The following is a 15,379-nucleotide window of genomic DNA, read 5'->3' as shown; positions in this document are numbered from 1 at the left end:
AGTTTTATGGCTCACCATGCCGCATCTTGCCCCTGCTGTGTTATGTCACTGTGTATGCACTGTCTGCACAGATCATGTATTGTGGTGTTCCCACTACATAAAATGTTCGTGGGAGAGACTGCTGTCGTTTGCCAGTGCGATCATTCTAAGTAGAACAGGGGCCATTCTCACAAATTCATTTCCAGTAACATATTAAGGATTAAGTGATTTTAATAAACATAAACATACTCTTTAACTTTCATTAACTTTCTTCATGTCCGTTAAGATTAATTAGGTACTTACTGTCTATGACACAAATAATGTTGCACCACCCGCGCAATTTGTTTCCTCACAAGTTCAGGATATGTGAGCGGTTGGCTAAGCTGGAGTGTGTGTGATTAATATCATCAGATGTTTATTGTTGTTCATTTACATTAAGTACTACTTTTTGTTAGTGGTTTGACTGGAAGGTAAATTGTGGCACTTGTTTTATCTTCACAAGAGATGAAAATCCATGGCCACATTTAAGTGATTACAAGAATTTTGTATCCGGTTCAGGAGAACAAATACTTTAGGATTGTAAACTGCATCAATTGTCTGGTGTGTCTCAGCTAGTGTGGACCAGTCCATAGTAAACTGTTTCATTACAAACATAAATTCCATACATGTGGTTGAATCGAAATCATTAGAGAAGCTGATAAAAACTTTAAACCCCATTGCCCAGAAGTGCCCCAGTCAAACGTTTTTGTTTTTGTCTTCTAAATAAGCCTCGTTCTCATCTGTGTTGATGTTCTTGAGTGGAAATATGCACATGGTGTAAGATATTCTCCGTTATCCTGTATTTTGATTCTCATGTGATTATAGTTGATAATAGAATAATTATGAAACTAAATGATTAAACTCTCTTTTTATTTTATTTATTTATTTTATTTGTTTGTGGTGTCCCACTCGATCTTCCCCAATGAAAATATTTTTAGAATGAGATTTTCGCTCTCCAGTGTAGTGTGCTCTGATATGAAAGTTCCTGGCAGATTAAAACTGTGTGCCAGACTGAGACTCGAACTCGGCACCTTTGCCTTTTGTGGGCAAGTGCTCTACCAACTGTGCTAGGTCCCGAGTTCGAGTCTCCGTCTGGCACACAGTTTTAATCTGCCAGGAAGTTTCATATCAGCGCACACTCCGCTGCAGAGTGAAAATCTCATTCTGGAAACATCCCCCAGGCTGTGGCTAAGCCATGTGTCTGCAATATCCTTTCTTTCAGGACTGCTAGTTCTGCAAGGTTTGCAGGAGAGCTTCTGTAAAGTTTGGAAGGTAGGAGACGAGGTACTGGCAGAAGTAAATCTGTGAGGATGGGGCGCGAGTCATGCTTGGGTAGCTCAGTTGGTGAGCATTTGCTTGCGAAAGGCAAAGGTCCCGAGTTCAAGTCTCGGTCTGGCACACAGTTTTAATCTGCCAGGAAGTTTCTAAAACATTTTTATTTCCGATAAATCTCATGTAAAGTAATACTCTAATGCATAACGAAGTTGACTTTTCCAGTAACGGATTAACAGTTACCAAAATTAACTTTTTGATTAAGTGATTGTACTCTCCAAATGATGATGATGATGATGATGATGATGATGATGATGATGATGATGATGATAAACTTGTTCAGTGTTGTAGCAAAGCAGCAATGCTTCTGTCTTAGGTATGTTAAGTATTGTGGTTTGCGTTGCAGGCCTGGCCCAACTCTACCGTCTGCCGAGGTTGCGGACCCTGCGGCTGGACCGCAAGCTGTCCTTCGAAGACTTCAGTGAGATGGCGGCGTGTCTGAAAAAGCGACTGCGCCGACCGGACGCGGCGGTGCACTGCGGCTGCAAGGCGCACGACCTGTCCTTCCTGGCGCAGTGCCACGGGCTCGTCTCGCTGCACCTGTCGCCGTGCGACGAGTTCGCGTGCGCGCTGCCACGGCTGCGCTCTCTGACACTGAAGTGCGACGACGTGCAGGCGGTCGGAGACCGGCTGGATGCGGCGGTGCGGGTGCTGCCGCAGCTGCGCGAGCTGTGCCTGCTCGGTCGCTGGTGGGTGGGCGACGAGCACTTACGCCGCATCCGCGCCGTCGCGCCCGTCTCTTACCTGTACCGGTCGGAGCTGTCGACCACGGGCAAGGTGTGCCTCGGAATCAGGTTTGAGAGGTCCTAACGTGTGCTGGGATCGAGGGTATTTCTCGTGTACACAGCTATTTAACTTTTCTGTATCCGGTGTCCATAGATCTCGTAGTGAGATCTGTGAATTGGAGTATTGTGTATGTAGTTTGTTTGTATTACTGTTGTCAGTAGTTCCTTGTGCATGTAATACTTTTGTTTTGTTCTTTAGAGACTGTTGTTATTTTATTAGTGTTAGTTTAAAAAGGAAAATTCACTGTGTCAGTATAGGCAGAAACGCTGACCAAAACTTCCCTTCAGAAGGTGAAATATTTAACACTGCCAAGAAGGAAAGACTGGTACGTTGGGGAAGGTTTAAGAATGAGAATGCGTTGTGATACCCTGGATTGAACAGCAAAGTTACTAAACTTGCTGTCGCTGATGAAACAAGTGAGAGCACTGAATTCTCTGGCTCTTTAGAAATGTTTGTAGTCACCTGCACTCTGCAAGTTGTAATGCACCTCTTTCTCATGTTAATTATTGTCAGTAGTATATTGAGCTACAAAATATCATTTCAGACGTGTGTGGTCTCCCTGGTGTGCCTAGTCGGCCACAAGTCCCCGTCACGCTGTTCACTCTAACAACAGAGTACATACAGGGTTGAAGATGTGGAGAAAGAAAGGTATCGTCACACTTTGAATTTAGAGTAATATAACTTTCTTACCTTTATTGGTCGTTGTTGCACGCTCGTGGCCCAGTGACGAATTTCGCCATCCGCTGTTTGTTAAATCAAGTTGAGGTCCAAGGTGTGTATTCTGCTGCGTAAGAACTGACACATATTTAAACTTCCAACTTTTATTTTATAAATGCTGATCGTGACGATATTCAGTAATTTTCAATGTAACAGCTTTTCCAATACATCATTTCGTTCCCTCTATCCTTGACCTTCTCAAAGCAAGCGTATTACGAGACATCTCAACACCAACTGCCCACTGTCTCTACACCCGCCAACAACTGGCTCCTGTTTATAGAGCTTACAAACTGTGCAGTACTGCCAACCTTGGTTGTATATCGATATTTTACACATCACACGTGTACGTATATGGAAAACATACTATGAAAAATGAAAAGTGTCTATAATATAGTTCGTGGCAATATACCTCATGATTGTCCTCATATTAACAGTTTTGTAACAGAATAATAATATTTCAGTTTATGTTTACATAATTAAAGTTCACTTGCTCCTTCAAGTTGATTCACAGCACTGCACACCTCACTAGCCGGTGGTATCGGAAGTTTCATTAGTCCGTTACATTACAAAGTGTAGGTCAGCAATGTCTTGCTGAAAGTCTCAAAAATTTCATTTGAAGTAGACCTGTTCGTAAAAAGACATAGATGACATGCAAGATCATTTATATTCTTTATTAGTTTGTCGGTCAAACTTTAAATTAGCCTAAATGCACGTTCCTCCAAGCAAAAGAGCAAGAGTTGAACCCGAAGAGGTGCATCGCAACACGGATGTTGATTAGTCCACAAAATACTAGTAATTTCCCAACATTTACATTGTCTAGTTCATTTCCTGTATCCGGTACACACTTTAGTGTAAGTCACAACATCACTGACTTTAAACATTTCTGCAACTTTGTAAATGATTCCTTAATGCAGCCGATCAGACACTCGAGCTACCGTTCTACCAGTGCCAGCCGCTGTGCGTTCCTGTGACGGTTTCTCCTGTCTCGAATTATGCTTTCTGCCTTACACCGGACAGAGACGGAACCTCCAATTGCCTTCCTGCAAAGCTACTTTTACTATGTAGAACAACAGACTATGTACTCTGGGAACAATCTATTTTATTGGCCAGGCTACAGCTCAAACTAAGTGTGCAACTCGGTCGTTTCACTATAATGTCTCGTCCGGCAGATTTTTGTCATCACTCTTCTCTTTTCTTACTTCTACGTTCTTAGATCTGTGTCGACAAAAAAAATATTACATATATAAATACACAATGATCAGTGTTCAATATCAAATTTAAATACAGTAGCACTTTCGACATGGAATCGGCCTGCTTTTTGGTACGGACCATTTTAACCCTTTAAGTTGGTAGTTTCCGGGCGTAAGCCTAGCCTACTGGCGGTAGTTTATACGGCCGGCTGGCTCCAAAATCCAGCATTTCAGTGAAATTGCCCTAGGTTGGGAATTACTTGTTCAAATGTTACTAAAATTTCAGGAATTGGTATCAATACGTATCTATTACGATTAAAACATACATTGTCACTTAAAATGAATTTTGAGTGTGGTATATTTTGAAACAATCTTCGAAACAGTCCTACACCACAGTCCTTGCACCAGAACGATGTTTCCCCGTCTTCTTGCAGCAGACTGCACATATCTTTGTAGGCTTAACTCTTCTTCCCTGTGGGTGGGATCTTCTCAATAAAATGCCTCGCTGTGAGCCGTTCGGGCACAGGAGTTTTTGAAGGTTGCCCACATCGAGGTGAAGTTACATTCTTCCTGTCAATTTCCAGCGATTGTGGTACGAGCAAAAAGCCTGAAATTTATATGTGTTTCTTCCGTTGTTTTTTTTTTTTTTGCTAGCATTGTAAACAATAAAAGCATTTTGTACTGCAACATTCATCAGCCTTCTAAACATTTTCATACACCTCTTTACACCTTTCTTCCTTTCCGTGAGAAAAGATTGTAGTTTCTGATCTTTCAAATCTACACCGCCCATGAAATTGTTGTACTCTTTTTTGCGTGAGGCTCTCTTACCTCATTGCCCCTTTTGGTTGCCGTAACAACTGCATCATTATGAAATGTAAAAATAAAGGCAACCTGCATTTTATCCATCCATTTCGGTGCCATTACGCCGTGTGAATGATATGCTATGAGTTCACCTTTCTTCAGTTTTGCATGTCTCAAGGCATCAGGTACATTGTTCGTATTCAGTCGATGTGTGCCAGCTACATTCATACCTCTTTCCTTCAAAAAGTGGCACAAAAGTATGCGGTAATAATAATTGTCCATCCAGAACATATGGCCTCAGTTGAAAAGGTGCTCAACAAGCTTCCCTACAATCTAACTGGTTTTTATGGTATCTGCAGAAAGAAATTTCTTTTCTATTTCTGTAGAACTTCTTGCATAAATAATAAATTGCCATAAATAACCTGTGGAAGATTCACAGATCTCGTAGGACTTTATACCAAACTTTGCCGATTTTAGAGGTAGATAGGTTTTTATTGCCAGCCTTCCTTTCCATAACGTAAGAGATTAATCGACAGAAATGTTTTCTCCCGTGTTGTATGTATTTATAAATGTATCATTCAAGTGCTGAATGGTGGAACCCAACTTGAACAATCTCTTATTGCCTTCAAATGTATTCGGTTCTTCATTTCATTACAAAATGAAGGAATCTGCGAAGTAGCTCAAACCTGTCATGTTGCATACTGTGGTAAAAAAAATTGGCATGTTCAAAAGCAGATGCTTGCTGAAATATGTCTTTATGGATGGCTTCTGAATAATTCCCATCAACATCTGCAGTGCGAAAAACACATACAGCTCATCTTTGTCAGTATCTACCCAGTTACGTAGGCTAGAACGAGGTTGTAGAACAGTCTGTTTTTGTATATAATCTGCAGCATAACTGTTACTTTCACACACAATTGTTTCTACGGCGGTTTCACCGAAATACAGCTTGAATGCTTCAGCTGCAGAATTTACCCATATCGCAGGTCAACATTTACCAACGAATGGTGTTTTCAAAGAGACATAAGAGCTGTCAACTTCTTGCAATTTCCAGTCTTCTTCATTCCATGCACGTTTCAGTGGCACACCTTGTTCGATATCATTGTCACTGTCCGCCGTTTCTTCTTCACTTCTTTCGGGTGTTTCTTCCAAACAGTCAAAATCACTTTCATCGTCAATGTCTAGATCACCTCCGCTGTCATGTACACTATCTAAACCATTTGTCAGTTCATTGAGAATTGCGAGAATTTGCTCTGAAGTAAGACTGCACAAAATGTTCGGCTGCATCGTTTTGGGTTGGAGAGTGTCGCTCGGACTGTAAGATACGACACGTTATTTCTCCCGACTGCTTCACTTTGTGACAAAGATCTTCGAAGCAGAGCAGCACAGATATGTCTGTAGTTAGCTGACAAAGTAGTATCGGCTGTCATCAACAGATGGCAGAGCAATACAGTTTTACCTAGAGAGCCTGTATAGGGAGAGAGTGGCCAAAACGACGAAATGGCGGCCATTTTTCTGCCAAACTGCAGACGGGACTTTTGAATGGCCAGTAGTGGAGTACACACTCACCGAATCAAAAGCACAAGACAATATGGCGAAATCATTTGTTAAATGCCTTTCTTTACAGCTATATTATACTCATAGTAGCCTACTACGTATAGCACAGGGAAATTTGATACAGTGGCTGTAAAAACTATTAGTTACTTGCATTTATCTCCTTTAAAGTTCGTTTACTGGACATGTTGCAATGAAAGTAATGTAAATAAAAAAAATATATAGTGTATAGCATTTTTTTGTATCGAAAGTGCATAATGCTAAAGATTTAACGTACCTGTGTTATGCCAGATGAATGAAAGTCGTAAGCAGTTGTTTACTTGTGACATGCAAAAAGTGTGAGACGTATTAGTACTTTTTGTATGTCACAAGACGCGCACATACTTGAGTACCTCTCGTAGATAACAAACGAAAAAGATTACAAAAATCAGGTAATGTCAAATGTAGGCTACTGTAATAATGACCAAATATAACATGAAAATGACCGTAACCCTTCTATCCCACAGTAAGTAGGCCTGTTAAAACTGTCTTCAAGAGTACCTACAGTTATTTACTATGAATAATGTTTCAGTAACCACAACAACTGCGAAAACGTGCTTACAACTTGCCTGCGTCAACAGTCAGGCAATGATACTGAAACCAAAATAATGCCTAGTGTTCCAATTCAGAACGAAGTAAAGTTTGACGCTATAAAGTCGAATGAGCATGGCACAAAAATTACAGGAACTTTCCGTTTCCAGCAAGGACTGTCAGATATTGGCTTCAGAAAAGCTTGTGATGCTACCAGTATGCACGAACTGTTAAAGAAATAAGAGCTTAAAAATGCAGTAAATTGTAGTAAGCCTACCTGTTTTGCGTGACTAATAATATGTTAAAAAATGGACACCTTAAAATCGGAGTTCTCTGAGCAGAGTGAAAAGTCACATTTTTATAGGTTTAACTAAATAAATATTTCGGATAATATATACCATTAAGAAAGTTGTACCTGTACAAGAGTTACTCAATCCTTTCTGACTAGGCATTTCAGACTGCAACAAGAAGTTACAAATTTTGCCAAAGATTACCAAATTCAAAATATTCTTGTTTCTAGTACAGTAGATATTTGGAACCTCTGTTTCTCACAAATATGAAACGTCAAGTTTCAAGTTAATATATCAGTAATGAGTAGCAGCCTGCAACCAATCAATGCATTGAATACCTTAAGGATGGCCTGGAATTTTGGTCACCTCTGAAATATATTAGTTTCATTAAGCCATAGGCCCACATTATGGAGAAAAAGCAGATAAGGGAAGTTCCCTGTTACCAGAAAGAAAAGTCCTTCCACCCATAAATAGTGTGTGATGAAACACTTCCTGAAATATTTAATTGTGCTGTCCAGCAATAGAGTTACCCTACAAAAAATCCTGTAAACATTACATGAATCTTAGCAGTATTAAGAACACAGAATGGCTCAAATTTGTCACTTCATTGTAACAAAATTATATATAATAGGACACACACTAGTAACAATGCAGGAAATAAGAGAAAATAGATTTATTGGATACAATAACTTAAATTTATTTTCAATTAACACATAATTAACAGTACCCGTATGAAATAACGTCTCTAAAATTCTACAAAAATGAGGATTAAAGAACTGTAGTCTATCAACAAATGTGATTCATATGCGACTGCCCCAAAAACAAATGAGTGCCAGAAATTTCTGTGCAATATGGTCATTAAAAAATTCCAAAATTCAACACATTACCACAAAGCAAAGTGCTAAGATAATCAATTATGTTATTACCACACTTTTGTACAAAAGATAATTTACAAGCTAGTGCACCACATAAGAGTACATATCATGACATACTGGGCCTACACAGAATATTACCAAAAACCAGAGGGGTACTGTTTACATGTTGTATACTATTAACAAATGTTTGTACAACAAGTGGTTTACAAGATACAGTGCCACATATCAGTAAGTGTCAGTAAGGCGCATGATATATTTAGAAGAGTGTGTGTGTCAGCACACCTCCACACAAAAGCAGGTCTACAAGCAAATGCACGTCTGATACCATACACTATGTCAGTCAGTGCACTATATACATGGCTTAAACTAACCAAGAAAAGTAAAATATATTTACTAGAGTGTGTGAGTGTGTGTGTGTGTGTGTGTGTGTGTGTGTGTGTGTGTGTTAGCACACTTTTACACATAAGCTGACCTTCAAGCTACTGCACCCCATCATTTACACTATGTCAAAGAAAAGGTGGTAATTGGGTAGAGGATGCCCGATCGTCCACCCACTGACTATATTATTACCCAGAAACCATACATTTGCATCACAACTGCATATATTCAGTAATTAAAGACACTGATGTTACGTAGTTACAATAGGGTATTGTTATAAATTTGTAATTTAATTCAGCTACTCTATACTGTCTGTCAAAGGAAAGGTAAGAAATAATACTTTGCTACTTAACATTTTGAGAAATTGAAAACTTCAGCTTTATGTTATGGCAGCCTGGAAACTCAATTCCTTGGATGTTATCATCACTACAGAATGTATCTAGAAAAAATTGTAATTCTTTTAAAAAAAGGAGAAACAATCCTCTGATGCATAGATAAGGCTGTCTTTACCTTGGCTGAACTGTTTCATATTTACAATAGTCTTTGTTTTGCCTGTTATAGGAAGCTACTGCATTCAGGCAGTTACCACACAACTTGTCAAACTTCTTTGCCCTCCCTATAACATACCCAGCAATGTGATATAACACATTTCTTTCAGCATTACATAATTCATCTTCACAATTGATAACATGTTCATCCCAGTCTTTTGGAATCTTAAACAAAGGCTGAACAACAAATGATTGGGTGTGTTTAACTGAATATTGGTCCAGAAAACTAGAAAGGTAAGCAGAATCACATTCGTCAACGGAACTCTTCCCTACATCTGAGAAATACTGATCAACACAAATTGTTTTCAAATAATTTTTGAACTGCAATGGGTACCTTCTGAATGCTTCTGACACACGAGAACAAATTTTCGAGACAATCTTGTGTAAATCTAGCAGTAAGCAAAAATTTGTAATTCTTGTTGATCAAAAAGAGTTCCTGTAAATCAAGTACAGTCGTACACCTCTTTGAACTGGTTTTCAGTGACCATATTTTCCAATTGCCATATGCTCAAATATCATCATCACTTCATTCAGCAAAGTAATAGCCTCTTCATAATTTTCTGGGTTGAATGTGCTGAGGGCAGTGACTGGATGTTTAGAAGTCATTGTGGAAAACCACTTATCAACCATCTCCACAAACCAGGCTGTTGTGTAATCTGCTTTTTCTGTTTCTGAGGATATGAACTTCAGACCACAATTGGTTTCATGACAGAGAAAATTTCGTGCACCAGAAACTTTCATTTTACTGAATTTATTTGGTTCTATGAGGGCTATCCACAAAGTACATTAGGTTTTGGAATTAAAAGTAAATAAAGTATTGGAATTTTTTTTATTATATACCACGCCTTCAACCACGTGGTTCCCTCTCTTGAAGCTGTGTGTCGTCATCAAAACGCTTCATTGCTGGGAATAAGTGGAAGGCGCTCGGTGCCAGGTCAGGACTGTACGGCGGATGAGGAAACAACTCCCACTTAAAAGATTCGAGAACTTCACAAGTGGCATCTGCTGTGTGGGCCCGGGCGTTGTCGTGAATCAGCAAGATCTTTGAGCCCAACTTTCCCCTGCGCTTGTTTTGTATTGCTCTTCTGAGGTTGTGCAGAGTTTGGCAATACCTTTGACAGTTTATTGTAGTGCCACTTTCCAGGAAATCCACAAAAAATCACACCTTTTCTGTCCCAAAAGAAGAGGTAACCGTGCGGTTGAAGGCGACAAAGGAGTTTCCAAGCTCGTCCATTGCTACGATAAGTGCCTTAATTTAAATGGCAACTATGTAGAAAAGTAGTATTTAAGTGTGGCTTTCATCTGTATATAATTAAAAAAATGTTCCAATGCTTTATTTATTTTAAATTCCAAAACATAATGTACTTTGTGGATACCCCTCGTATTACATCCATTGTTAGTTTTGGAGCAAGTTTAAAGTCATTATGCTGATCAAAATGATGTAGATCCTTAATGTGATCACAGTCAACAACTGTGGATGGCAGCTTATACTTTTCTCTTATCCTCTCTGGAATGTTTATAATAGTGTTTGACTGCAAGCATTGTCTAACGTTTTTTAAAAGGTGTGGCACATCTGCAATGAAATATATTTTTCTTGGTGGATCTTCAGGGTTTAAAATATAATTCTGAATGACAGAGTTTTTTCTAGACGCAATTCCAAATTGTTTCCACATACTTTGATTTGCAGGACCCATATTTGATGTCACACAATGTACACGTAGTCCTATATTTTCACTACACTTAATGATTTGTAAAATAATGTCACACAAAACTTTTCCATTTATACTACTTCCAGTAAAGTGATGAGTCACTACCTGTTTCCATCTGGAAGTGATACCACCCAAAAGAAAAACTCAAGCATGTGTGGCCACACCTTCAGACATGGAAGTGTAACATTACCTGTAAATTCACCTGTCCCCACATCAGATTACCTGCTCGGAGTAATTGACATTTCATCAAACAGTAAGACACAGTCACATTCTTTCTCCCTCATAGTCTTAACCTTTTCCTTTAAAAGGGAACATATTTTGGTCAATAATACCTGAACTGAAATTAAAATCTTGAAGCCTTCTTCGTAGTGTGCGCTGAGATGGAAATGGAAAACTACAATGATTAAAAAGTCAAATCCTTTGCCACCACATGCAAATTTCACCTGAAGAGCCTTTTTCACACTACAAGCTGTCCACTTAACTTTTTTCTGGTGTGAAGAGTTCATTTGATTGACATTAAATAATCTTTTTAATATTTGTGGAACAGTGGTAAACACATTGCCAAGTTTCTTTCTTGTATGGATATTCTTTAAAGTAAGGTCACTGACCTTCTTAAGAGCTGATATTTGTCTTTGCTGTGCCTGAATATATTCTTCTAGCTCCCTTAATTTAACCCTAAGCTCATCCACACTACACACGGGCTCTTCTTCACACTGCTGCTGGAATTCTGCAATTGATTCCACTGAAGGGCTACTGCACTCCTTTTCAGAAGTAGACTGCGGTTGATGTAGTGTCAGTTTTCTTCTTTTTTCCTTTTGTGGTGTGTGGGGAAAAATGGCTGGTGTGGCAGTTGACCTGAGTTTCCTTTTGCCATCAACCCTGACTTTCTCCCACTGGTCATTAGTGAAATGTTTCTGTAAGAAAAAGAACATAATTGTCATTACTTGATACACTAATTGACTAACATGTTTACATGATAAGGCCACTACAGAAAGAAAGAAAGAAAGAAAATGAAGACAGAAATCCGAAATCTGGGAAGCTTCCTGCCCTGACAGCAGTAATGAAATAGTTATAAAACTACAATCAGATTACCTGGAATTACTAACAGTGGCCTAGAAATCAAATGACATTTGTGGAAATATTCAATTCAGTACTGTTAAAACCCTTATGACACTGAAGGACGTAATTATTACGTCTGCAGCTTAGCAAAATTCTTAGACATTAGTTACACAATCCCATTTCAATTCTATGTTTATAAGAATATCTTCGCGTAGATAAGAGTACTTGGTTGGTTTCCACAAGGCTCGTGTTTGATTTATGTCAGCCCTGTTGACTGCGACTGCCCACTGCTTTTGTCTTTTTTCATTGCTTGGAAATGCTGACATGCGAAATCCACCTTCGCCTCTATTGGAACAACCAAATGCAGCACAACCTGTGATTGTTTACGAACATCTGCAGAATGAATTACAGATGTCAAAAACAATACTGTACAATTACTTCAAACGTGTAGGCATACTGACTTCATCACAAAACGCTTCATTATTTCAACTCGTTTTTAAGATCGCACAGGCTAATTACATACTAAAAATGATATACAACTAAATTGAACATGCATGCACAATACATAACAAATCTCTCAATAATTCAAATAACTTTTAATCGTCTCCAAAAGCCTCTGAACTTCAATTCAGCTCAAAAGCACGGCGAACATAGGAAGCGCGAGAGACATATGGCAGAAAAATGGCGCGGAGGCTAATCAACCAATCCCGGGCAACTTTACCTATGGCCACTCTCTCTGTATACACGCTCTCCAGTTTTACCTCCGAGACTGCAACTGGCGAGTACGTGCTCGGGCTCCCGGTTTGAGGGGTTAAAACAGGGTTCAACACACAACCCCATAAAGCATTGTTCACACTGATAATGTGTCTACTTGTGAGTTGCTTTCCCCACTTCCTTTCTTTGATTTTTAAGAACGAGTATGACACAAACTGCCATTTATCTGGTAATAAATATGCAACCAGTCACTTTTTTACGATTTATTCAGCCACAAACATATTTTCGAGCCACTGCAGGCTCGTCTTCAGATGGAGGTGTACAGAAACATTATGTTGTGGACCAAGTGTAGCTAGATGCAATCCTGGTAAGTGAGTGCACTGCCTTGTGGTTTTCACATCAGGTTGCTTCTTATAACATGCATTATTAAGCTATGTACACAAATAAACTCAGTATGTAGCTACAAATACTAACAAAGAGATAGAGGGGCTGGCCAGTACTTACCTCAGCTCAGTACAGCCGATAGATACACAAAACAGAACAGAAAATTTATGTATCCTAGCTTTTGGAACTTTGTACCTTCGTCAGGGAGCGGAGAGAGGAAAAAAGGGGAAGAAGGGAAAGTGGATTCAGTTACTCACAGCCCAGGTTATGAAGCAACAGTGGAAAGGTAAACAGGGAGGGTAGCAAAGATGGAAGCATGGGTGTCAGAGGGAAGCCAAAGATATTCTGCTGTAAGTACTGTGCCAGCTTCAAACCAAAGAGGCTGCATACAGGAGTAAAGAGGTATATAGTATAAAGATAAACAGAACTATGTAGGATGAAAAGATGGACGAATGGCTAAAGAGGAAAGGGAAAGAGGAGAAGACTGAAGAGTAAATGGGAGTGAGGTCGGTTAAGGTAGGTTCAGTCCAGGAGGATGGCGGGATGAAAGGATGTGTTGGAGTGCAAGTTCCCATCTCCACAGTTTAGAGGGACTGGTGTTGGGTGGGAGAAGCCAAATGGCACATATGGGGTAGCAGGTTCCTAGGTCCCTAGAATTATGCTGGAGGGCATACTCTGCTACTGGGTATTGGACATCTCCTAGGCGGACAGTTCGTCTGTGCCCGTTCATGCGCTCAGCCAGTTTAGTTGTCATCATACCGACGTAAAAGGCTGTGCAGTGAAGGCATGTCAGCTGATAAGTGATGTGTGTTGTTTCACATGTGGCCCTGCCTTGAATTGTGTATGTTTTACCAGTAGCGGGGCTGGGGTAGGTGGTAGTGGAGGGAGGGGGGTGGGGGGCTGCAAGGGGGAGGTTTTGCAGTGGGGTCGGTTACAGGGGGTAGGAACTGCTGGGTAAAGAAGGTGGTCAGGGAATATTGTAGGGTTCAACAAGGATGTTACAGAGGTTGGGGGGAGAGGGGGGGGGGGGGCGGCGACAAAAGCAACTCTGGGTGGTGTGGGGAGAATATTGTCAAGGGATGATCTCATTTCAGGGCTCGGCTTGAGAAACTCATATCCTTGGCAGAATAATTTGTTGATGGAGTCGAGGCCAGGATAATATTGGGTGACGGGGATGCTTCTGTGTGGTCTGGGGGTAGGAACATCGTTGTTGGACAGAGAGGAGTGTATTGCTTGGGAGATCTGTTTGTGGACAAGGTCTGCAGGATAGTTGCGAGAGAGGAAAGCACTGGTCAGGTTATCGGTGTAATTGTTGAGGGATTCGTCACTGGAGCAGACACATTTGCCACGAATACTTAGGCTGTAGGGAAGGGAGCGTTTGATGTGGAATGGATCAAAGTGAAGGTACTGTTGGTTGTTTGTGGATTTGATGTGGACAGGGGTTTGGATGTGAGCTTCAACGAGATGCCAACATCCAGGAAGGTGGCTTGGGTTTTGGAGAAGAACCAGGTGAAATTCAGATTCGAAAAGGAGTTGGGGTTATGGAGGAAATTAAGGAGTGTTTCTTCACCATGAGTCCAGACCACAAAGATGTCATCAATAAACCTGGACCAGGCCAGGGGAAGCAGCTGTTGGATCTTCAGGAAAGCCTCTTCCATGCGGACCATGAAGAGGTATGACATAAACAACAGGCTTTTTTTTCCTTGTGGATGGTAAATGTTGCAGGAAATGTCTGTCAGTCTGCCTGCAGGCTTGTTTTGATTATTCGGAGCTGTTGGCACATGATCTTGAGCCATCTGCATAGCAAGATTGGTAATGAAATCAGTTACTGTCAGTTTCTTAGTCTGAAATGAAAGCAAAATGCATTTAGAGAAAATGAAAAGACAGCTACCACCACCATTTTACATTTCTGTGCCAGAACACACTATACTGCAGTCGCTGGTCTCAAAGATCCACTCCAGCCGTTTTCAAATTATAATCTAAGATTTGAAGTGGCTTCATTACTTAAGCTCCATTCCTTTTTGTGAATGATCCAAAAGTGGCTACATACTTTGTGGACTGTGAACATACATCTCTTTTGTCCTTCCACTTCATTGCCAAGACATTTCCTTTTCATTTGTCATTTCAACCTTCTTCAGTTTAGCTCTAGTCAAATCTGTAGGTGTTTTACTTTGTTTTCATTTACAGCCCCTATGGCACCAGGACCTTAGCAAGATAACTACTCAAGAGTTCTGTACTAGAATAGAAATCTATCTAAATAAACAGTATGTCCTTTGTTCAAGCAATTGTTACTAAACAGCACCCTCGTATAAACAGCTTATGATGAATTTTCATTGTTGCATTTTCCAGCATGAACTTTGAAGTTTACAACATACACACTGAGAGCTTCAGCAAGTGTATATAGCTTCACTTCATACTTGTGGTTTATTCTGCACATAAATAACGAAAACTGAC

General features: G+C 40.1%; 1 protein-coding gene across 1 annotated transcript in view; it reads left to right on the top strand.

Moving 5' to 3' along the window:
* Positions 1 to 13,769, top strand: part of LOC126295345 (F-box/LRR-repeat protein 7-like) — a 59,765-nt gene extending 45,996 nt beyond the window's left edge. Inside the window, exon 3 of the mRNA XM_049987815.1 lies at positions 1,697 to 13,769. Within this exon, the coding sequence (XP_049843772.1) occupies positions 1,697 to 2,160 (464 nt within the window). The 3' untranslated portion in view covers positions 2,161 to 13,769. The remainder of the gene's footprint in view (positions 1 to 1,696) is intronic.
* The last annotated feature ends 1,610 nt before the right edge of the window (positions 13,770 to 15,379 follow it).

The sequence above is a fragment of the Schistocerca gregaria genome, chromosome 11 (genome assembly GCF_023897955.1).
Source record: "Schistocerca gregaria isolate iqSchGreg1 chromosome 11, iqSchGreg1.2, whole genome shotgun sequence".
NCBI lineage: Eukaryota > Metazoa > Arthropoda > Insecta > Orthoptera > Acrididae > Schistocerca > Schistocerca gregaria.
The sequence above is the reverse complement of the archived record's forward strand: the minus strand, read 5'-3'. Positions and strand labels throughout refer to the sequence as shown.